Raw genomic sequence first — 25,284 nt, forward strand, 5'->3', positions numbered from 1 at the left:
GTTGAGGCAACCAGCTAATGGGGATCCTTAATAGAAATCAAAATGAAATCTACCAGATAGTACATGTCGAGCACCAAGTAACATGACTCTGGGGTGAACCGTTGCAAAATTAGCAGAACATTTAGCATCCCAACTTTAGCATGCTAACGCTTTATCGTTATATTTACTTAAGTAGGTCACATGACCACACTCCAACCAAAAAGGGACACAAGTCTTCAATGTTTACTTACAAAGTATGAAATATAACATTTATATCACATGTGTCAGTACATCTCCACTTCTAACTACAGAAAATGTTTTTTGTTGATGTTTTCTTATGTTTTACTCACCAGTTACTCAATACTTGAGTAGTTTTTTCACTGAATACTTACTCCTACTTAAGTAATTATTTGGACGACTTATTTGTACGTGCTCTTGAGTCATATTACCGTATTTTACGAACTAAAAAGCGCACCGTTCCATATATAAGTCGCACCTGAGTATAAGTCGCATATATATATATATATATATATATATATATATATATATATGTATGTATATATATATATATATATATATATATATATATATATATATATGTATGTATATGTATGTGTGGGGAAAAAAATCACAAGACTATTTCATCTCTACAAGCCTGTTTCATGAGGGGGGGTACCCTCAATCATCAGGAGATTTTAATGGGAGCATTCGCATACCATGGTTTATATAGGGCACAGAGTGGGTGGGTACAGGCTGGCCTAGGGGCGTGGTGATTGGCTCATGTGTTACCTAGGAGGTGTTTCCGTCTATGGCGGCATGCTGTTACAATTTCGCTGCGCTTGTTGAGGGATGACAGGTCTGGACGGTAAATAATAAACAGTTTATCTTTCAAGCATAGGTTGCATCTTTTATTACCACTATTGTAAGGTGTGCTGGATGCAAGAATTTTCCATGTTATTGAATATTCAACATTATTGTCTTTGAGGTCCCAAATGTGTTTGCTGAGTTCTGTGGTATTTCGGAGGTTTTTGTTCCTGAAAGAAGCCTTGTGATTGTTCCATCTGGTTTTGAATTCACCCTCGGTTAATCCTACATATGTGTCGGATGTGTTAATGTCCTTGCGTATTACCTTAGATTGGTAGACAACTGATGTTTGTAAGCACCCCCCGTTGAGGGGGCAATCAGGTTTCTTTCGACAGTTACATGCTTTGTTGGTTTTGGAGTCGCTCTGACTGGGGGTCGACGGCTCATTTGCAATTGTTTTGTTGTGGTTTGAGATGATTTGTCGTATATTGTTCATGCAGCTGTAGCTCAATTTAATGTTGTTCTTGTTGAATACTTTTCTTAGGTTGTTGTCTTTGGGAAAGTGTTTGTCAATCAGATTGAGGAATTTGTGTCCAATGTTCGTTGAGACGTTTTTGCTGTATGGGGGGTTGTACCAGATGATGTTTATATATATATATATATATATATATATATATATATATATATATATATATATATATATATATATATATATATATATATATATGTATGTATGTATGTATATGTATATATATATATATATATATATATATATATATATATGTATGTATGTATGTATATGTATATATATATATATATATATATATATATATATATATATATATATATATATATATATACACATATATATATATATATATAAATATATAAATAACTCATTACACAACTCATATATATGTTGTGTAATGAGTTATTTATATATTTATATATATATATATGTAGTGTAATGAGTTATTTATATATTTTTATATAATATATATATATATATATATATATATATATATATATATATATATATATATATATATATATATATATATATATATGTTGTGTAATGAGTTATTTACACCGACATATTTTGTATATGTTTATTTACATAACCTAATTGTGTCCAAACAGTGTCTGTAACACGGCAGTAAAACGGCTGATCCAACAAAACGTCATTGTCATGGACCAACTAGCTGTGCAAGCTAACTCTCCAGACTCGATAACGCCACAGGTGAGGTTTTGGTGAATTTATTGAAGAATTTGTCAAACTGAAACAATACCAAAACCATTCCATTTTAAGTTAATTATACTAACACAGACACTCGTTTTAGCATATTAGCTCATGCTAACGACACTCGTTTGATGAAATCACGACAGCACGTACAAATACGCATGAATACACTCCTACAGATGTGAGTAAGTAAAAACTGTTTTAGTTATATTGTAAAACTTACAAACGTTGAGTGAAGAATCCGTGCGAGTAGAAACGCTGTGGACGGCCAGAAGACGGAACGGCATTTGTACACCTAACCCTAACCCTAACCCTAACCCTAACCCCAACTCTTAACCTAACCCTAACTCTAACTCTTAACCTAACCCTAACCCTAACCCTCTAACCCCAACCCCAACCTTAACCCTTACCCTAACCCTAACCTTAACCCTAACCCTAACCCCAAACCCAACTCTTAACCTAACACTAACCCTAACCCTAACCCTAACCCTAACCCTAACCCTAACCCTAACCCTGACCTTAACCCTAACCCTAACCCTAAACCTAACCCTAACCCTTCAACACCTAACCCTAACCCTAACCCTAACCCTAACCCTAACCCTAACCCCAACTCTTAACCTAACCCTAACCCTAACCCTAACCCTACCATATTAAACTTACAAACGTTGAGTGAAGAATCCGTGCGAGTAGAAACGCTGTGGACGGCCAGAAGACGGAACGGCATTTGTACTTCCGGTTGAAAGCTCTAAAAAGAAGGCTTTAGAACACCTTTTCAGTTTCTTTGCACATGCTGAACGAAGAAAAATCAATAAATTATATGAGCCACAGGGCTCAAAGCGTGGGGGAAAAGTAGCATTGTATAGACCAGAATTGACGGTACTGTAAAGTAACAGTACTCTTACTTGTGTACAGTGTGTGGCCATTCTACCCACTTCTGTTGGTTTTGTTCATCATAACCACCATATGGATTGGTTAGAAGATTGTTGTTGTGGACAGCCTTAGAACTGAAGAACGGTTAAAAAAAAAGACTTTTCAAAGTACAACAACCATATAATGTTAGGTCACGCCACATGAAAACTATTTCACGACTCTCGCTTCATGCGGCTTCCGTCTGGAACACTTCCCCTTTTAAAAGCCCACGCAGGCATTAGGAACCTATTAGGAACTCTTAAGAAGCTCAAAGCATACACTTTGTGGGCTACATTTGCAGATAACTCATAATCGGAAAGAAAATTGACCGCACTTGTACTTGTGCTGCTCAAAGACTCGCAAAGGTGCAAACATACGCAGCAGAGAATGGAACATTTAACTAATAATAATATTAAAAACATCAATTTGATACAGCAGTATGTAAATGTCATATGTACAGCATTATGGATGGTCAAAAGGGACAAAATACATATAAAAATGTATTTAAGTAACCTTACAAATGTGTCAGTAATTAATTTTAAATATAATCAAATACAATAATGTGCAGCATTGACTTAATGCAAACAACCTTCCTTAGTCATGGTAAATAAAACAAGAAATAAAAATAATAAAAATGCAAAATAACACCCATTTAAATCCATAACAATGCATGATGGGAAACACATTTTAGCGGCTTGATATTTTTGATTGATTTTCAAAACTTGAAGGAGGTCGTCATGGAAGTAAAAAAAAGTAGGATTCCTCCTTAAAATATACTTGCAAGTGTGTATATTGTACATATTACGTATTGTTATGAAGGTGTCTGTTACTACATTATATATATATATATATATATATATATATATATATATATATATATATATATATATATATATATATATATATATATATATATATACATTCTAAAGTTTGCACGCGTTAAGTACCAAAATATACTAAAAAAAAAACTAGCATGCTAACATTAGCACGCTAACAGGTATCGTACAACATATTTGATACTAAGATGTATACCTGCTAAATTAGCTTAAAAAACATCCAGCATGCTGATGTTAGCATGCTAAAATGCTAACTTTAACGGACGTCAAGTTAAAAAACATATTACCCTTAGGTGTGTACTTGAAAGTAACAAAATATGCTAATAAAAAAAATAAAAAAAAAGCATACTAACATTTGCATGCTAACAGGTATCATACAAAATATATGATACTAAGGTGTGTACCTGCTGAACTAGCTAAACAAAAAAATACAGCGTGCTGATGTTAGCATGCTAAAATGCTAACTTTAACGGACGTCAAGTTAAAAAAACATATTATCCTGAGGTGTGTACCTGAAAGTAACAAAATATGCTAATAAAAAAAACTAAAAAAAACATACTAACATTTGCATGCTAACAGGTATCATACAAAATATATAATACTAAGGTGTGTACCTGCTAAACTAGCTAAACAAAAAAATCCAGCGTGCTGATGTTAGCATGCTAAAATGCTAACTTTAACGGACGTCAAGTTAAAAAACATATTACCCTTAGGTGTGTACCTGAAAGTAACAAAATATGCTAATAAAATTAAAAACAAAAAAACATACTAACATTTGCATGCTAACAGGTATCATACAAAATATATGATACTAAGGTGTGTACCTGCTTAACTAGCTAAACAAAAAAATCCAGCGTGCTAATGTTAGCATGCTAAAATGCTAACTTTAATAGACGTCAAGTTAAAAAACATATTACCCTGAGGTCTGTACCTGATACATATGTTTAAAGTGCCAGCATGCTAAAGTTTACATGCCGGTACGAAAATATGACTGAAAGCCTTTGCTAAAAAGCTAGCGTACTAACATTAGCCTGCTAACAGGTTTTTTTTTTTTAATTAATTCAAATTGTGCGATTAATCGTGATTATTTGAAGTAAACATGTGATTATTCTGATTTGGAATAATAATCACTATAGCAGATTTGTGCCCACTCTGCTGAAATAATATTATTTATGAGAGTTGGACTAAAAATAACGAAAAATGCAGAAATCACAAAGTACCCTCGCCTCGTTCTAAGCACCAGCTCTTTCAGTCAATTAGGTCTCGGCGGTGCTCACTTGAGTTCCTCTGCCAAGTGTGAACACATCTGCCGCCGGTTTGTCGGCGAGCGTGCAGACGGTTTACTCGCACGTCTTCCTATTTATGTGACACCCCGACTTCTCCTCCACCCGCGCAACGCAAGCTGGCACCGACCTCGGGCGACGCGCTTGATCTCCGCGCACGCCTCGCCACTTAATGATAAAATGAGAAAACTGGGTCGGAGATGTACGTTCCCGCCAGAAATAGTGGGACGTTCACGTCTTCAAAGGAGAAGCGAGACTTCCAACTGGGAAATCATCTCTAAATAAATCCAATGAGTTTCACAAATAGGTGGAGAACCTTTGGGAGGTCCAGGTTGGCGTCTTGGGACGCGGCGACACGTCTGGATGATTAACAGAGAAACCAGTGACCTGCTCAAGAATCCACTAGGAACCCACTTGAGAAGCCCCATGACTGAATTTTAAATTAGACTCTACATTTTCTTAAGTGGGACTCTTGAATGTTTGCATGGTTTCATCGCAACCAGAAATGTGACGTTTGTGAACGAGTCGAGTATTTTCAATGGCTCTTTTTAGTGAAGAACCACAACCGATTTACAGTTTTTTTTTTATATGCACAAAACCCATTCTATCTTTGTATTGGTGCCTCCTATCAACAAAGAAAAACTAAACAAAACATAAAATGGACAAAATCAAAGGAAACGCAACCAGTGATGTGATGTTTGTGAACGAGTTCAGTATTTTGAACGGCTCTTTTTAGTGACGACCAAAAAACGACAATGCACAAAACCCTTTCTCTTCCATATTGGTGCCCCCTAATGGCAACGAAAAGACAAAAAAAAACATAAAATGGACAAAATCTAACGAAACACAACCAGGGATGTGACGTTTGTGAACAATTTCAGTATACTGAACGGCTCTTTTTAGTGACGACCAGAAAACGACAATGCACAAAACCTTTTCTCTTTTCGTATTGGTGCCCCCTAATGACAAAGAAAAGACAAAAAAAACATAAACTGGACAAAAATCAAAGGAAACACAACCAGGGATGTGATGTTTGTGAACGAGTTGAGTATTTTAAACGGCTCTTTTTAGTGACGATCAGAAAACGACAATGCACAAAACCTTTTCTCTTTTCGGATTGGTGCCCCCTAATGACAAAGAAAAGACAAAAAAACATAAAATTGACAAAATCAAAGGAAACACAACCAGGGATGTGACGTTTGTGAACAAGTTGAGTATTTTGAACGGATCTTTTTAGTGACGACCAGAAAACAACAATGCACAAAACCCTTTCTCTTTTCGTATTGGTGCCCCCTAATGACAAAGAAAAGACAAAAAAAACATAAAATGGACAAAATCAAAGAAAACGCAAACAGGTAAGTGACGTTTTTGAACGAATCAAGTATTTTAAACGGCTCTTTTTAGTGAAAGACCTCAACCGTTTTGCAGTTGCATATAGTTTTTTTATATGCACAAGACCCATTCTACCTTCGTATTGGTGCCCCATAAGAACAAATAAGAAATAAAAAAAACGTAAAATCAACAAAATCAAACAAAATGCAACGAGGGATGTGACGTTTGTGAACAAGTCGAGTATTTTGAATGGCTCTTTTTAGTGACGACCAGAAAATGACAATGCACAAACCCCTTTCTAGTTTCGTATTGGTGCCCCCTAATGACAAAGAAAAGACAAAAAAACATAAACTGGACAAAAATCAAAGGAAACACACCCAGGGATGTGACGTTTGTGAATGAGTTGAGTATTTTAAATGGCTCTTTTTAGTGACGATCAGAAAACGACAATGCGCAAAGCCCTTTCTCTCTTCATGTTGGTGCCCCCTAATGAGAAAGAAAAGACAAAAAAAACATAACATGGACAAAATCAAAGGAAACGCAACCAGTGATGTGATGTTTGTGAACGAGTTGAGTATTTTGAACGGCTCTTTTTAGTGACGACGATAATACGTCAATGCACAAAACCCTTTCTCTTTTTATATTGGTGTCCCCTAATGACAAAGAAAAGACCAAACAACATAACATGGACAAAATCTAAGGAAACGCACCCAGTGATGTGACGTTTGTGAAGGACTCGAATATTTTGAACGGCTCTTTTTATTGACGACCAGAAAACGACAATGCACAAAACCCTTTCTCTTTGCGTATTGGTGTCCCCTAATGACAAAGAAAAGACAAAAAAACATAAAATGGACAAAAATCAAAGGAAACACAACCAGGGATGTGACGTTTGTGAACGATTTGAGTATACTGAACGGCTCTATTTAGTGACGACCAGAAAACGACAATGCACAAAACCTTTTCTCTTTTCGGATTGGTGGCCCCTAATGGCAAAGAAAAGACAAAAAAACATAAAATTGACAAAATCAAAGGAAACGCAACCAGGGATGTGACATTTGTGAACGAGTTGAGTATTTTAAACGGCTCTTTTTAGTGACAATCAGAAAACGACAATGTGCAAAGCCCTTTCTCTCTTCATATTGGTGCCCCCTAATGACAAAGAAAAGACAAAAAAAAACATAAAATGGACAAAATCAAAGGAAACGCAGCCAGTGATGTGATGTTTGTGAACGAGTTGAGTATTTTGAACGGCTCGTTTTAGTGACGACGATAATACGTCAATGCACAAAACCCTTTCTCTTTTTATATCGGTGTCCCCTAATGACAAAGAAAATACCAAACAACATAACATGGACAAAATCAAAGGAAACACAACCAGGGATGTGACGTTTGTGAACGAGTCGAGTATTTTGAACGGCTCTTTTTAGTGACGACCAGAAAACGACAATGCACAAATTCCTTTCTCTTTGCGTATTTTTGTCCCCTAATGACAAAGAAAAGACAAAAAAACATAAAATTGACAAAAATCAAAGGAAACACAACCAGGGATGTGACGTTTGTGAACAATTTCAGTATACTGAACGGCTCTTTTTAGTGACGACCAGAAAACGACAATGCACAAAACCTTTTCTCTTTTCGGATTGGTGGCCCCTAATGGCAAAGAAAAGACACAAAAACATAAAATTGACAAAATCAAAGGAAACGCAACCAGGGATGTGACGTTTGTGAACGAGTTGAGTATTTTAAACGGCTCTTTTTAGTGACAATCAGAAAACGACAATGCGCAAAGCCCTTTCTCTCTTCATATTGGTGCCCCCTAATGACAAAGAAAAGACAAAAAAAAACATAAAATGGACAAAATCAAAGAAAACGCAAACAGGTAAGTGACGTTTTTGAACGAGTCGAGTATTTTAAACGACCTCAACCGTTTTGCAGTTGCATAGTTTTTTTTTATATGCACAAGACTCATTCTACCTTCATATTGGTGCCCCATAAGAACAAATAAGGAAGAAAAAAAAACCGTAAAATGAACAAACTCAAACAAAATGCAACGAGGGATGTGACGTTTGTGAACGAGTCGAGTATATTGAACGGCTCTTTTTAGTGACGAGTAGAAATCGACAATGTACAAAACCCTTTCTCTTTCCGGATTGGTGCCCCCTAATGACAAAAACAAGACAAAAAAACATAAAACGGACACAATCAAAGGAAACGCAGCCTGGGATGTGACGTTTGTGAACGAGTCGAGTATTTTGAATGGCTCTTTTTAGTGACGACCAGAAAACGACAATGCACAAAACCCTTTTTCGTTTCGTATTGGTGCCCCCTAATGACAGAGAAAAGACAAAAAAACATAAAATCAAACAAAATGCAATCAGGGATGTGACATTTGTGAACGAGTGGAGTATTTTGAACGGCTCTTTTTAGTGACAACCAGAAAACGACAATGCACAAAACCCTTTTCTCTTTGGGTATTGGTACCCCCTAATGACAAAGAAAAGACAAAAAAAAACATGAAATGGACAAAACCTACTCAGTGGCCTAGTGGTTAGAGTGTCCGTCCTGAGATCGGTAGGTTGTGAGTTCAAATCCCGGCCGAGTCATACCAAAGACTATAAAAATGGGACCCATTACCTCCCTGCTTGGCACTCAGCATCAAGGGTTGGAATTGGGGGTTAAATCACCAAAATGATTCCCGGGCGCAGCCACCGCTGCTGCCCACTGCTCCCCTCACCTCCCAGGGGGTGATCAAGGGTGATGGGTCAAATGCAGAGAATAATCTCGCCACACCTAGTGTGTGTGTGACAATCATTGGTACTTTAACTTTTTTAACTTTTATAATGTTGTTATAATGTTGTTATAATGATGTTATAATGCTGTTATAATGTTGTTATAATGTTGTTATAATGCTGTTATAATGCTGTTAAAATGATGTTATAATGTTGCTATAATGCTGTTATACTGTTGTTATAATGTTGTTATATTGCTGTTATAATGTTGTTATAATGCTGTTATAATGCTGTTATAATGTTGTTATAATGTTGTTATATTTCTGTTATAATGTTCTTATAATGCTGTTATAATGCTGTCATAATGTTGTTATAATGTTGTTATAATGCTGTTTTAATGCTGTTTTAACGTTTTTATAATGTTGTTATGTGGTTATAATGTTCTTGTAATGTTGTTATAATGCTGTTATAATGTTGTTATAATGTTGTTATAATGCTTTTACAATGTTGTTATAATGTTGTTATAATGCTGTTATAATGCTGTTAAAATGTTGTTATAATGTTGTTATCATGTTTTTATAATGTTTTTTTAATGTTGTTATAATGTTGTTAAAATGATGTTAGAATGTTGTTAGAATGCTGTTATAATGTTGTTAGAATGTTGTTATAATGCTGTTATAATGTTGTTATGATGTTGTTATAATATTGTTATAATGCTGTTATGTTTGTATAATGTTGTTATAATGCTGATATAAATGTGTTATAATGTTGTTATAATGTTGTTATAATGTTGTTATAATGCTGTTATAATGTTGTTATAATGTTGTTATAATGCTGTTATAATGTTGTAATACTGTTGTTATAATGCTGTTATAATGCTGTTATAATGTTTTTGTAATGCTGTTATAATGCTGTTATAATGTTGTAATACTGTTGTTATAATGCTGTTATAATTTTGTTATAATGTTGTTATAATGTTTTTATAATGTTGTCATAATGTTGTTATAATGTTGTTATAATGCTGTTATAATGTTGTTATAATGCTGTTATAATGTTTTTATAATGTTGTTATAATGTTGTTATAATGATGTTATAATGTTGTTATAATGTTGTTATAATGCTGTTATAATGTTGTTATAATGTTGCTATAATGATGTTATAATGCTGTTATAATGTTGTTATAATGCTGTTATAATGTTATAATGTTGTTATATTGTTGTTATAATGTTATTATAAAGCTGTTATAATGCTGTTATAATGTTGTTATATTGTTGTTATAATGCTTTTATAATGCTGTTATAATGTTGTTATAATGTTGTTATAATGCTGATATACTATTGTTCTAATGTTGTCATAATAATGTTAAATGCTGTTATAATGTTTTTATAGTAATGTTCTAATGTTGTTATATTGCTGTTATAATGTTGTTATAAAGCTGTTATAATGCTGTTATAATGTTGTTATAATGCTGTTATAATGCTGTTAGAATGTTGTTATAATGTTTTTATAATGTTGTTATAATGTTGTTATAATGCTGTTTTAATGCTATAATGTTGTTATATTGTTGTTATAATGTTGTTATAAAGCTGTTATAATGCTGTTATATTGTTGTTTTAATGTTGTTATAAAGCTGTTATAATGTTGTTATAATGTTGTTATAATGCTGTTATAATCCTGTTATAATGTTGTTATAATGTTGTTATAATGTTGTTATAATGATGTTTTAATGTTGTTATAATGTTGTTATAATTTTGTTATAATGTTGTTATAATGCTGTTACAATTTTGTTATAATGTTGTTATAATGCTGTTATAATGTTTTTGTAATGTTGTTATAATGCTCTTATAATGTTGTAATACTGTTGTTATATTGTTGTTATAAGGTTGTTATAATGCTGTTATAATGTTGTTATAATGCTGTTACAACTTTTCTTGCCAAAAACGAGGAACAGACTCCCTTCCAGGACCCAACGATCTCAGGTGGAGTCAGAAGCGGGATCACTCGTGTTTAGTTCACCATGGAGTCAAAGTCAAAGAGCAGCTGGGTGGTTTCCAAGACGCTTAGAGACAAAGTCAGAACTCACCAGAGTTGGGGTCTGAGTTGCCGTCCGCTTCGGTCCTCTTGTCGGGCGAGGCCTGCTGGTAGAGATGATCCTGCGCCTGCACCAGAGGGAGAGGTTGTGTCAGCAGGGGGCCACTGCCTACCGGCTCATGTTCCCCCAGACCGCTGTCACTGCAGCTCTCCTGGGAGCCGTCCGGCAGGTGAAACGTGACGCGGCGCTGCGACTAGAACCAAGAGCACAGAACACAGCCCTGCAGGTTAGTGCTCTGCACCTGCCACACTAAGTTAAGGATTGCCCGTCACGGTCCGTATCGCTCCGATATCAGATGTTGGCGCTGTGTAATCAGCAAGTTTCTTCGTTTTTAGCCAATTCATTTAAAAAAGGTGGGACTAGCAGCTACACAACAGCTAAGCATACAATAGCACGAAGGCTACATGTACGCAACAAGGGCCTGATCTACTAAGATCCAAATACTAGGCGCTAAACAACGTGTGCAAACAAATCAAATTGTCGGGTTGTCCCGATGCCAATACTTTGGTACAGGAACCAAAATGTATTCAGATACTTTTCAAAACAAAGGGGGCCACAAAAACTACATTTTTAATCAATTCATTTAAAGAAGGTAGGACTAGGAGTGTTGTGGTTTAACAGAGGGGAGATGACGACACAGACACAAGGGGCTGATTTAGCTCTAAGATTTATTATATATATAGACCATATATATATAATAATCAAACAATACTAAATATACTAACTAAGGAAATGGAGTGTGACAAAATCCAAGAGTGTGTATGGTGTAAGACTATGTGTGTAGATTAGCTTTTGAGTGTTACTGTAAATGTTGAACGAGAGACGAGGAAGTCCAGGGGAGAGAGAAGTCCACAGTTCCGAGTCCAAAGCGGGGGAAGTCAAGGATCGAGGGAGGCAGTCAGAGTCCAGAGGGGGATCCAGGGAAAAGTGAGACGCACAGCTCACTTTCAAAGCGACGGAGGGTATGTACGCGAACAGAAGGTTATATTCCGGCCCGGGATAGCAGGTTGTGCCGGCTTATGAAGGCAGCTCGCTCATCACGGGCAGGTGCGCCATTGCAGATTGTCTGCAGGCGCGAGGAGGCTCTTTCTCCCACAGCGGAGAGAGAGCGACTGTGGGCGTGGCCCGCGGTGTGCTCGTCAGGACGCAAAGATGAGGTAATGCGCCCTGGCCGTGACAAGGAGCTACACAACAGCTAAGCATACCATAGCACAAAGGCTAGATGTACGCAACAAGGGCCTGATCTACTACGATCCAAGTACCAAGCGCTAAAGAGCGGGTGCGGAAAATAAAATTGCATGTACTAGGGTTGTCCCGATACCAATACTTTGGGACTGGGACTTTCAAAATAAAAGGGACCACAAAAACTAAAATTCTAGTCAATTCAATTAAAAAAGATGGAACTAGCAGCTACACAACAGCTAAGCATACCATAGCACAAAGGCTAGATGTACGCAACAAGGGCCTGATCTACTAAGATCCAAGTACCAGGCGCTAAACAGCGTGTGCAAAGAAATCTAATTGTCGGGTTGTCCCGATGCCAATACTTTGGTACAGGAACCAAAATGTATTCAGATACTTTTCAAAACAAAGGGGGCCACAAAAACAACATTTTTAGTCAATTAATTTAAAGAAGGTAGGACTAGGAGTGTTGTGGTTTAACAGAGGGGAGGTGACGACACAGACACAAGGGGGCGATATAGCTCTAAGATTTATTATATATTTAGACCATATATATACAATAATCAAACAATACTAAATATACTAACTAAGGAAAAGGAGTGTGACAAAATCCAAGAGTGTGTATGGTGTAAGACTATGTGTGTAGATTCGTTTTTGAGTGTTACTGTAAATGTAGAACAAGAATCGAGGAAGTCCAGGGGAGATAGAAGTCTACAGGTCCGAGTCCAAAGCAAGGGAAGTCAAGGATCGAGGGAGGCAGTCAGAGTCCAGAGGGGTATCCAGGGAAAAGTGAGACGCACAGCTCACTTTCAAGGCGACGGAGGGTATGTACGCGAACAGGAGGTTATATTCCGGCCCGGGATGGCAGGTTGTGCCGGCTTATGAAGGCAGCTCGCTCATCAGGGGCAGGTGCGCAGATTGCAGATTGTCTGCAGGCGCGGGGAGGCTCTTTCTCCCACAGCGGAGAGAGAGCGACTGTGGGCGTGGCCCGCGGTGCGCTCGTCAGGACGCAAAGATGAGGGCGCATTGGAATACACAACAGCTAAGCATACCGTAGCACAAAGGCTAGATGTACGCAACAAGGGCCTGATCTACTACGATCCAAGTACCAAGCGCTAAAGAGCGGGTGCGGAAAATAAAATTGCATGTACTAGGGTTGTCCCGATACCAATACTTTGGGACTGGGACTTTCAAAATAAAAGGGGCCACAAAAACAAAATTTTTAGTCAATTCATTTAAAAAAGATGGAACTAGCAGCTACACAACAGCTAAGCATACCATAGCACAAAGGCTAGATGTACGCAACAAGGGCCTGATCTACTAAGATCCAAATACCAGGCGCTAAACAGCGTGTGCAAACAAATCAAATTGTCGGGTTGTCCCGATGCCATTACTTTGGTACTGGAACCAAAATGTATACAGATACTTTTCAAAATAAAGGGGGCCACAAAAACAACATTTTTAGTCAATTCATTTAAAGAAGGTAGGACTAGGAGTGTTGTGGTTTAACAGAGGGGAGATGACGACACAGACACAAGGGGAAATGTAGCTCTAAGATTTATTATATATATATAGACCATATATATATATAATAATCAAACAATACTAAATATACTAACTAAGGAAATGGAGTGTGACAAAATCCAAGAGTGTGTATGGTGTAAGACTATGTGTGTAGATTAGCTGTTGAGTGTTACCGTAAATGTTGAACGAGAGTCGAGGAAGTCCAGTGGGGATAGAAGTCTACAGGTCCGAGTCCAAAGGATCGAGGGAGGCAGTCAGAGTCCAGAGGGAGATCCAGGGAAAAGTGAGACGCACAGCTCACTTTCAAGGCGACGGAGGGTATGTACGCGAAGGGAAGGTTATATTCCGGCCCGGGATGGCAGGTTGTGCCGGCTTATGAAGGCAGCTCGCTCATCACGGGCAGGTGCGCAGATTGCAGATTGTCTGCAGGCGCGAGGAGGCTCTCTCTCCCACAGCGGAGAGAGAGCGAACACAACAGCTAAGCATACTATAGCACAAAGGCTAGATGTACACAACAAGGGCTTGATCTACTAAGATCCAAATACCAGGCGCTAAACAGCGTGTGCAAACAAATACAATTGTCGGTTTGTCCCGATGTCGATACTTTGGTATTACTAAAATGCTAAAAGTTAGCAACGGACTGCAAATGACCTTCAGGCCGCGCTTCACGATGAAACAATGACCACGTACTATTATCACATGAACCCCGACAAAGGTGCTAAAACATTGATACAGCTGAGTAGCATCATGTACTACCAGGTACCAAGAACCGGTACCGTATCCGTTCAAAGGTGAAAGGTAGCAAACCCAGTTAGCATTTTATAAGACTTGATGTGTTTTTTTTAGAAGGAAGGAAAATGGCTCCTTGAATGTGCCTGTCAACTGTTAGTCTACACACACACACACACACACACACACACACACACACCCCAGAGCGCCCAATCTTTAAAGCCGACCTGATTGAATTTCCAACTTCTAATTCCGATTGTCTTCTCCCCGCAGCTCTAATGACATTTTCCTGGGGCTTTTTTCATAAGTCCAAACACAAGCCTCCCGGCTAACCTTTCGCAGGCACGGTGAGGGTGGCGCCGCATCCACGGTGATGACAGACAGCCACCGGGGTTTTTTTTTTTTTTTTTTTTTTTACGGTAATTATTGGCAAAAGCAAAGGTCAGCCAATCTGCGCTCTCATGCAAATGACCTCATTATATATTTGCCATTGCTCCCAAAACATGCGGCTTTCAATTAAACAAGAAGGGAGACCGGTACGAGGGAAAAGGACACGGGGAAATAACACTTTCAGATTTAAAGGATTCCATTATAATTGAAGAACGAGTAGACAGGTGGATTCCTGGCGACAGAACGTAGGAAGCAAGCTGGAATGAAGGTCGTAAATATACAATGTTCTCTTACTACAGTCTAAGTACTATCTGTAACGCCGTTAACTAGTAGTCTAACCCGTTATTTTTTATACTCAGTTACCGTTACAGCATGATGCGTTACTGCGTTATTTTACGTTATTTTTTATGTAGTATCGGCTAGAAACAGAAGATCTGAGTGTGTTTTATTGGAGCGCTGCAGTGTCGTCCTTCTGATTCTTCCTGTGTCACAACGGGGACAAGAGAAGAGGCGCTGTGTGTGTGTGTGTGTGTGTGTGTGTGGGGGGGGGGGGGGGGGGGGGGGCGTGTCTGTGTTTACTAACAAGACATCATGGTTGAGCTGAAGCCGAGTTTCTTAACATGGAGATATTCTACACTTACCATGTGTCTTCTTTTGTGGGGCTGTCCGGGCGGAGTTTCTTAAATGCCTCAAATGTCCGGCATTTTGAGTTAGGGTTGCGTGTACAAACCCCGTTTTCATATGAGTTGGGAAATTGTGTTAGATGGACATATAAACGGAATACAATGATTTGCAAATCATTTTCAACCCATATTCAGTTGAATATGCTACAAAGACAACATATTTGATGTTCAAACTGATAATTTTTTTTTTTTTTTGCAAATAATAATTAACTTTAGAATTTGATGCCAGCAACAAAGGTGGCAATAAATACTGATAAAGTGGAGGAATTCTCATCAAACACTTATTTGGAACATCCCACAGGTGTGCAGACTAATTGGGAACAGGTGGGTGCCATGATTGGGTATAAAAACAGCTTCCCAAAATATGCTCAGTCTTTCACAAGAAAGGATGGGGCGAGGTACACCCCTTTGTCCACAACTGCGTGAGCAAATAGTCAAACAGTTCAAGAACAACGTTTCTCAAAGTGCAAATGCAAGAAATTTAGGGATTTCAACATCTACGGTCCATAATACCATCAAAAGTTTCAGAGAATCTGGAGAAATCACTCCACGTAAGCGGCATGGCCGGAAACCAACATTGAATGAACGTGACCTCCGATCCCTCAGACGGCACTGTATCAAAAACCGACATCAATCTTTAAAGGATATCACCACATGGGCTCAGCAACACTTCAGAAAACCACTGTCAGTAACTACAGTTGGTCGCTACATCTGTAAGTGCAAGTTAAAGCCCTACTATGCAAAGCGAAAGCCATTTATCAACAACACCCAGAAACTAAATAATAAATAAGTTAGAATTTCATGGCTGCAACATGTGCCAAAGTAGTTGGGAAAGGGCATGTTCACCACTGTGTTACATCACCTTTTCTTTTAACAAAACTCAATAAACGATTGGAAACTGAGGAAACTAGTTGTTGAAGCTTTGAAAGTGGAATTCTTTCCCATTCTTGTTTTATGTAGAGCTTCAGTCCGGGGTCTCCGCTGTCGTATTTTACGCTTCATAATGCGCCTCACATTTTTGATGGGAGATAGGTCTGGACTGCAGGCGGGCCAGGAAAGTACCCGCACTCATTTTTTACGAAGCCACGCTGTTGTAACACGTGCTGAATGTGGCTTGGCATTGTCTTGCTGAAATAAGCAGGGGCGTCCATTTGTAGCATATTCAACTGAATATGGGTTGAAAATGATTTGCAATTCATTGTATTCCGTTTATATTTACATCTAACACAATTTCCCAACTCATATGGAAACGGGGTTTGTAGTTACTGGTTTTCAGTAACTAACCCAACACTGATTAGCATGCTAACATTTTATGTGCTACTGTAAGAGACATTGGCATTCTTCCAAGATGGCGCCAAGTATCAAAATTCATAATTAGTTAGATCATACTTGAATAATATCCATGTGATCTTTATAAGTTTAAGTACACATTCTGATGATGGAGCCTAACTCTAAAGTGTTTGTGAGTTGTAGTTTGTATTTGTGAATGAATCCAGTGCACAGCTGCAGTAATCAATACAAAATGGCGACGTGAGTGCGCAATGTTTATATAGGAACTTCTGATCCTAATGCAGACTCCCAAATTAGAGCTCCCGTTTTCTTATTTATTTTATAATGTATATTTGTATAATGTGTGTGTTCTGAAATATTGACAGAGAATAGAACAAGGATGGACAATTCAACCCTTAACTCAACAATGAGTAGATGAGTGTTATGTGTGTATATGTGTAAATAAATGAACACTGAAATTCAAGTATTTCTTTTATTTATTTATATATATTTATATATATATATATATATATATATATATATATATATATATATATATATATATATATATTATACAATATATATATATAGCTAGAATTCACTGAAAGTCAATTATTTCTTATATATTTATATATATATATATATATATATATATATATATATATATATATATATATATATATATATATATATATATATATATATATATGTATGTGTGGGAAAAAATCACAAGAATATTTCATCTCTACAGGCCTGTTTCATGAGGGGGGGTACCCTCAATCGTCAGGAGATTTTAATGGGAGCATTCGCATACCATGGTTTATATAGGGCACAGAGTGGGTGGGTACAGGCTGGCCTAGGGGCGTGGTGATTGGCTCATGTGTTACCTAGGAGGTGTTTCCGTCTATGGCGGCATGCTGTTACAATTTCGCTGCGCTTGTTGAGGGATGACAGGTCTGGACGGTAAATAATAAACAGTTTCTCTTTCAAGCATAGGTTGCATCTTTTATTACCACTATTGTAAGGTGTGCTGGATCCAAGAATTTGCCATGTTATTGAATATTCAACATTATTGTCTTTGAGGTCCCAAATGTGTTTGCTGAGTTCTGTGGTATTCCGCAGGTTTTGGTTCCTGAAAGAAGCCTTGTGATTGTTCCATCTGGTTTTGAATTCTCCCTCGGTTAAGCCTACATATGTGTCGGATGTGTTAATGTCCTTGCGTATTACCTTAGATTGGTAGACAACTGATGTTTGTAAGCACCCCCCGTTGAGAGGGCAATCAGGTTTCTTTCGACAATTACATCCTTTGTTGGTTTTGGAGTCGTTCTGTCTGAGGGCCGACGGCTCATTTGCAATTGTTTTGTTGTGGTTTGAGATGATTTGTCGTATATTGTTCATGCAGCTGTAGCTCAATTTAATGTTGTTCTTATTGAATACTTTTCTTAGGATGTTGTATATATATATATATACAGATATTTACATATATCCGAATTTTAGTGTTACTTATTTTCTTTCATAGTCATATTTGAAAACAGCTCGTGTTTTCCATTTCTTCTCTTGCTGCTTTGTCTGTAAGTAAACTGTGTGTGTTAACCTTGAGTTCTTTGGAATGTATTATGGCTAGGGAGAGGGAAGAAGAGACGGGGTTTTGGGGTTGGGAGGACGGACCATTTTTGGCGGCGCAATAGAATGTTCTATGCTAGACTGGTCTCAAAAAGTATATTTGCAAAGCTTTGAAAATATACAACAAAATACCTATTCTGTCTCTGGTGGTTTTTCAACTCAGCTTTAAGTGTCGTAAAGAGCTTGGGAGCGAATTGTGACTTGAATTCCCTGGGAGGAACAACTGGTCCAAAACGCAACAATATATATATATATATATATATATATATATACATATATATATATATATATTAACCACGCCTCCGCCCCACCCTTGACCACGCCCCCCACCCCTCAACTCCCGAAATCGGAGGTCTCAAGGTTGGCAAGTATGAGTTAGATAAAAATCCAGCAAAAATGTTAGCATGCTAACAGGAATGCTACAAAGCACAGCACATAGTTTGACAATGTAAACACTGAGACTTGCATCATAGTCTTTTCCAACAAAATGTCCTCCAGCTCCCCTTCTTGGTCGCCTTCCAAGGATTAACAATTTAATTTTGGCAGCCTTTTTTTTTTTTATTTTTACCAGTAGCCCGCAGATGAATATTTAGTCAAATTGGCGCAGCTTGAACGTGGCGTAACATTAGTTTGTTTATATTTGAGGACCGAATGCTAATTCATGTCAGAATCACGTAATATTTGGTCACGTTTGAAGATGTTTGTAGAGCCTCCCCGGCTGACAGACCATAATAATATTTGCATAAGACCGGCTTAAACGCTCCCTGCTGCCACTTTACAAGATATTAGGGCTTATCACGCCTTATCTGCTAGTTGTTGTTTTTATGTTTGCACATCATTTGCTTGACCAAACATATGCGCCACTTTACCGCCACAAGGTTAAATTTTCTCGCCGGCTTGCAAAATGATCAGGAGTGCTCGTCCTTAGAAAGGCCTCGCCGTGCAAAAAAAGACAAAATGAAGAAGAAAATAAGTTAATTCGGGGAAAACAAGTTCCAGTCGGCAAGGCGGGGGGGGTTCCGGGTGTTGTTGTTATAAATGTGAGAGGCGTGCGGGAAGAGCTGCGAATGAATACGAAGCGCAGCTGTTTCATTGCTGGCACGCGTGGGGTTTTTATATTCCCTCCCAGAACTAACAAGAAGCCATTTAAAGTCAAATTAAGTGTGGCGCTCCCAAGCAGAGAGGAGGAGTCTTCAGGAAGTGTTCAGCTTGTTGTTTGATTTGTTGCAATAAAATAGGGAGGGGCGATGAAACCATATCAATGTACTGTATTTTGCAGACTATACAGGCCGCAAACACAAAATAAAAACATATTTTTCCATATACAAGCCGAACTGGTTAGTCGAACCTCGGATTCAGGTGGAACAGTGTGGTTTTCGTCCTGGTCGTGGAACTGTGGACCAGCTCTATACTATTAAAGGTGTTTAATGATAATACAAGTATGTTTAATACATATAGTTAATATTGTTAACAAGTTAAAGGTGTTTAAAGATAATGCAAGCATGTTTAACACATATAGTTAATATTGTTAACAAGTTAAAGGTGGTTAAAAATAATACAAGCATGTTTAACACAAATAGTTAATATTGTTAACAACTTAAAGGTGGTTAAAAATAAAACAAGCATGTTTAACACATATAGTTAATATTGTTAACAAGTTAAAGGTGTTTAAAGATAATACAAGCATGTTTAATACATATAGTTAATATTGTTAACAAGTTAAAGGTGTTTAAAGATAATGCAAGCATGTTTAACGCATATAGTTAATATTGTTAACAAGTTAAAGGTGTTTAAAGATAATACAAGCATGTTTAACACATATAGTTAATATTGTTAACAAGTTAAAGGTGGTTAAAAATAATACAAGCATGTTTAACACAAATAGTTAATATTGTTAACAACTTAAAGGTGGTTAAAAATAAAACAATCATGTTTAACACATACAGTTAATATTGTTAACAAGTTAAGGTGTTTAAAGATAATACAAGCATGTTTAACACATATAGATTCCTTTCTTTCATGAAGACAAGAATATAAGTTGGTGTATTACCTGATTGTGATGACTTGCATTGATAGGAATCAGACAGTGGTGCTGATAACGTCCGCATTTTCGAATGGAGGAGAAAAAAAGTCCTCCTTTCTGTCCAATACCACATGAAAGTGGTTGGTTTTTGGCATCTTATTTGTCCAGCTTCCGTACTCCTTTGTATACACTTTACAAGAAATACATTGTCGGCAAACTCCGTAGCTTTGCTAGCTTGTGCGCGCCAGCTTTCTGAGACTCTTGTTTTGTTAGCGCAACTGTGCAACTGTGCAGTCGGTCTTTGGAGTTTTGACGACAGGTACGGCGCCGGAGTCTGTTGAAATAAAGTGTTTCTCGCCTTCCAGTCGGTAATTTTAATGAGCTGGGCAGCAGCCAGCGTCATCTCAGAAGACCCTCGGGTGCCGTGAATGTCAATCAAGTGACGAAAGTGACGTCATAGTGAAGATTTATGATCGCTCATTTTTTAGGACTATTTTTTTAATGCCTGGCTGGTGATCGACTGACACACCCTCCGAGATCGACCGGTAGCTCGCGATCGACGTAATGAGCACCCCTGCCCCAGGGTAAACTGGGTGTAACACACGGCACACTGACAAAGCTTAACCTATTGTGACTATAACAATCTACAAGGTTAATGTAGGTTGCTTCTCTTTCTCCCCCTCCATTTTTCTGCATTCTTTCGTATCTCAAGTTATCATTACGTATATGTATTGTTGCATTTAAACAACTGTATTGTTGATAACAAAGGTAAATTATTGGTATTGTTCATTATTAATAGCGATAATTCTATTGGTATTTGTATTGATCCATTTGTAGTGTAATAATGCTCATTGTCATTTCTGTATTATTTTTTATTTTTCGCTAACTGCTTATTTGCTATTACTTTTACCATCATATTTGTACATGTCGTATTTGCTGATGTTGCTCTATTGTTGTTGTTGTTGTTGTTGTTTTTGTCTAATCCCCCTCTTGTCACCACAATTTCCCCCTCTGTCTTCTTTTTTTTTCTCTTTCTATCCCCTCCTGCTCCGGCCCGGCTGCACTAAATGATAATATAAATACATTTAATAAAGTCAAATACAAATAAGGCAACAAGAGAAGTATCCTACACTTCTCTTTTGTAAAGTAAATCTGAACAGCCGACATGGGCATCTACATCAACTATATGATTTGCCTGAGAAGCTGGACAGGACACAAAAAAAAAAAAAAAAAAAAAAAAAAAAAAAAATATTTATTTAAAAAAAAAAAAAAAAAAAAAAAAATTTTTTTTTTTTTTTTTTATTTTTTTTTTTAAATAATGTAATGCGATCTACCAATACTACCTTTGCGATCGACTGGTAGATCGCGATCGACGTATTGAGCACCCCTGTTATATATCAATATATATCAATACAGTCTGCAAGGGATACAGTCCGTAAGCACACATGATTGTGCGTGCTGCTGGTCCACTAATAGTACTAACCTTTAACACTTAATGTTACTCATTTTCATTAATTACTAGTTTCTATGGAACTGTTTTTATATTGTTTTACCTTATTTTTTATTCAAGAAAATGTTTTTAATTAATTTATCTTTTTTTTTTTTTTTTTTTTTTTTTTAAAGTACCTTATCTTCACCATACCTGGTTGTCCAAATTAGGCATAATAATGTGTTAATTCCACAACTGTATATATCGGTTGATATCGGTATCGGTAATTAAAGAGTTGGACAATATCGGAATATCGGATATCGGCAAAAAGCCATTATCGGACATCCCTAACAATAATAAAGCATCCTGAATCCTGATGGCTGTTCACCAATAAAAATCATATTTTATAAGCCGAAAGGTTGAAAATCTAGGGGGAAAAAATGGTTGTGTTACGATACATCACGACGGGCGTGTAATCAATACAAATGTGTTTGATAAAATAAACATGAAAATGTTAGTGTTCTATGAGAAGGTAACGACTTGGGAACTTTCTGCTTCTTTGTGCTTTACCCGCCTTCCTCGCTGGCCCCGCGTCGGACCACATGGAGCACTCGGCGTAACGCACAAACCCAGACGTTTAATGAGACGCTCTCTGAGCAGAATGTAAATGCACACAATTGCGACTCCCAGAACAAAGAAAGCTGCTCACCCCCACAAATAATCTTATCTCGCAGCCGTCTGACACCTGCGGCGAGAGAACACATCCCACCAGTCTGCTCGCACCATCACGCCGCTCAGGGAGATCAGTCGACCGGGAAGAACTAAACTCACAGAAAAAGACCTCTTTCTCTTCATCCCCGGGGGGGAACCTCACCCCGCCCCACCTGGAGACCCGATGTGTGCTGCCATCTGCTGGCCACTTATGGAAATCGCACCACCTTTACGGTTTTGTCCCTTAAAAAGGTCCGCCCCACAGCATTGTGTTCACTGCCTGGTGCTCTTCAAGACCAGCAGGTCCTGAAGGTATGAGTTCTGCCCTCGTTCCTGTGAGAATCCTGCGTGTGACTGATGCATTAGGGGTGGGGATTGGGCAATGTGCAAAACCCAATAGTTGTCACGTTGTGTAAATGGTAAATAAAAACAAAATACAATGATTTGCAAATCCTTATATTCAATTGAATAGACTGCAAAGATAAGATATTTAACGTTCAAACTGGAAAATGTTTTATTTTTTGCAAATATTAGCTCATTTTGAATTTGATGACTGCAGCATGTCTCAAAAAAGCTGGCACGAAAAAAGACTGATAAAGTTGAGGAATGCTCATCAAAGACTTATTTGGAACATCCCACAGGCATACTTGCCAACCTTGAGACCTCGGATTTCGGGAGGTGGGGGTGGGGGGCGTGGTTAGGGCGTGGTTGGGGGCGTGGCTAATAGGGGAGGAATATATTTACAGCTAGAAGTCACCAAGTCAAGTATATATATATAAGAAATATTTGAGTAAGTCAAGTATTTCATATATATATATATATATATATATATATATATATATATGTCTTAATAAGGTTATCCAAAAAATAGTGCTCGATACCGTAGTAGAGCGCAATATATGTATGTGTGGGAAAAAAATCACAAGACTATTTCATCTCTACAGGCCTGTTTCATAAGGGGGTTACCCTCAATCATCAGGAGATTTTAATGGGAGCATTCGCATACCATGGTTTATATAGGGCACAGAGTGGGTGGGTACAGGCTGGCCTAGGGACATGGTGATTGGCTCATGTGTTACCTAGGAGGTGTTTTTCGTCTATGGCGGCATGCTGTTACAATTTCGCTGCGCTTGTTGAGGGATGACAGGTCTGGACGGTAAATAATAAACAGTTTCTCTTTCAAGCATAGGTTGCATCTTTTATTACCACTATTGTAAGGTGTGCTGGATGCAAGAATTTGCCATGTTATTGAATATTCAACATTATTGTCTTTGAGGTCCCAAATGTGTTTGCTGAGTTCTGTGGTATTTCGCAGGTTTTTGTTCCTGAAAGAAGCCTTGTGATTGTTCCATCTGGTTTTGAATTCTCCCTCGGTTAATCCTACATATGTGTCGGATGTGTTAATGTCCTTGCGTATTACCTTAGATTGGTAGACAACTGATTGCCCGTTGAGAGGGCAATCAGGTTTCTTTCGACAGTTACAGCCTTTGTTGGTTTTGGAGTCGCTCTGTCTCGGGGCCGACGGCTCATTTGCAATTGTTTTGTTGTGGTTTGAGATGATTTGTCGTATATAGTCTTGTGATTTTTTTCCCACACATACATATATTGCGCTCTACTACGGTATCGAGCACTATTTTTTGGATAACCTTATCAAGACATATCTATATATATATATATATATATATATTTAAATAAAATAAATACTTGACTTTCAGTGAATTCTAGCTATATATATATATATATATATATATATATATATATATATATATATATATATATATATATATATATATATATATATATATATATATATATTACACACACATAACACTCATCTACTCATTGTTGAGTTAAGGGTTGAATTGTCCATCCTTGTTCTATTCTTTGTCACTATTTTTCTAACCATGCTGGCCTCCAGCTCCGCCGAATTTCGGGAGATTTTCGGGAGAAAATTTGTCCCGGGAGGTTTTCGGGAGAGGCGCTGAATTTCGGGAGTCTCCCGGAAAATCCGGGAGGGTTGGCAAGTATGCACAGGTGAACGGGCTAATTGGGAACAGGTGGGTGCCATGATTGGGTATAAAAGCAGCTCCCATAAAACGCTCAGTCATTAACAAACAAGGACGGGGGCGAGGGTCACCACTTTGTCAACAAATGCCTGAGCAAAGTGTTTAAGAACAACATTTCTCAACAAGGAATTTAGGGACTTCACCATCTACGCTCCGTAATATCATCAAAAGGTTCAGAGAATCTGGAGAAATCACTGCACGTAAGCCATGATATTACGCACCTTGGATCACTCAAGCGGTACTGCATCAAAAAGTGACATCCGTGTGTAAAGGATATCACCACATGGGGTCAGGAACACTTCAGAAACCCCCTATCAGTAACCACAGTTGGTCGCTACATCTGTAAGTGCAAGTTAAAACTCTACTACGCAAAGCCATAGCCATTTATCAACAACACCCGGAAACGCCGCCGGCTTCGCTGGGCCCGAGCTCATCTAAGATGGACTGA

At 37.8% G+C, this 25,284-nt stretch overlaps 1 protein-coding gene across 1 annotated transcript in view; it reads right to left on the reverse strand.

Annotated features, from left to right (window-relative positions):
* LOC133615850 (protocadherin-9) overlaps positions 1 to 25,284 on the reverse strand; it is a 708,581-nt gene that overhangs the window by 117,679 nt on the left and 565,618 nt on the right. The window contains exon 4 of the mRNA XM_061974698.2: positions 11,199 to 11,274. Within this exon, the coding sequence (XP_061830682.2) occupies positions 11,199 to 11,274 (76 nt within the window). The remainder of the gene's footprint in view (positions 1 to 11,198; positions 11,275 to 25,284) is intronic.

The sequence above is a fragment of the Nerophis lumbriciformis genome, linkage group LG15 (assembly GCF_033978685.3).
Source record: "Nerophis lumbriciformis linkage group LG15, RoL_Nlum_v2.1, whole genome shotgun sequence".
Lineage (NCBI taxonomy): Eukaryota > Metazoa > Chordata > Actinopteri > Syngnathiformes > Syngnathidae > Nerophis > Nerophis lumbriciformis.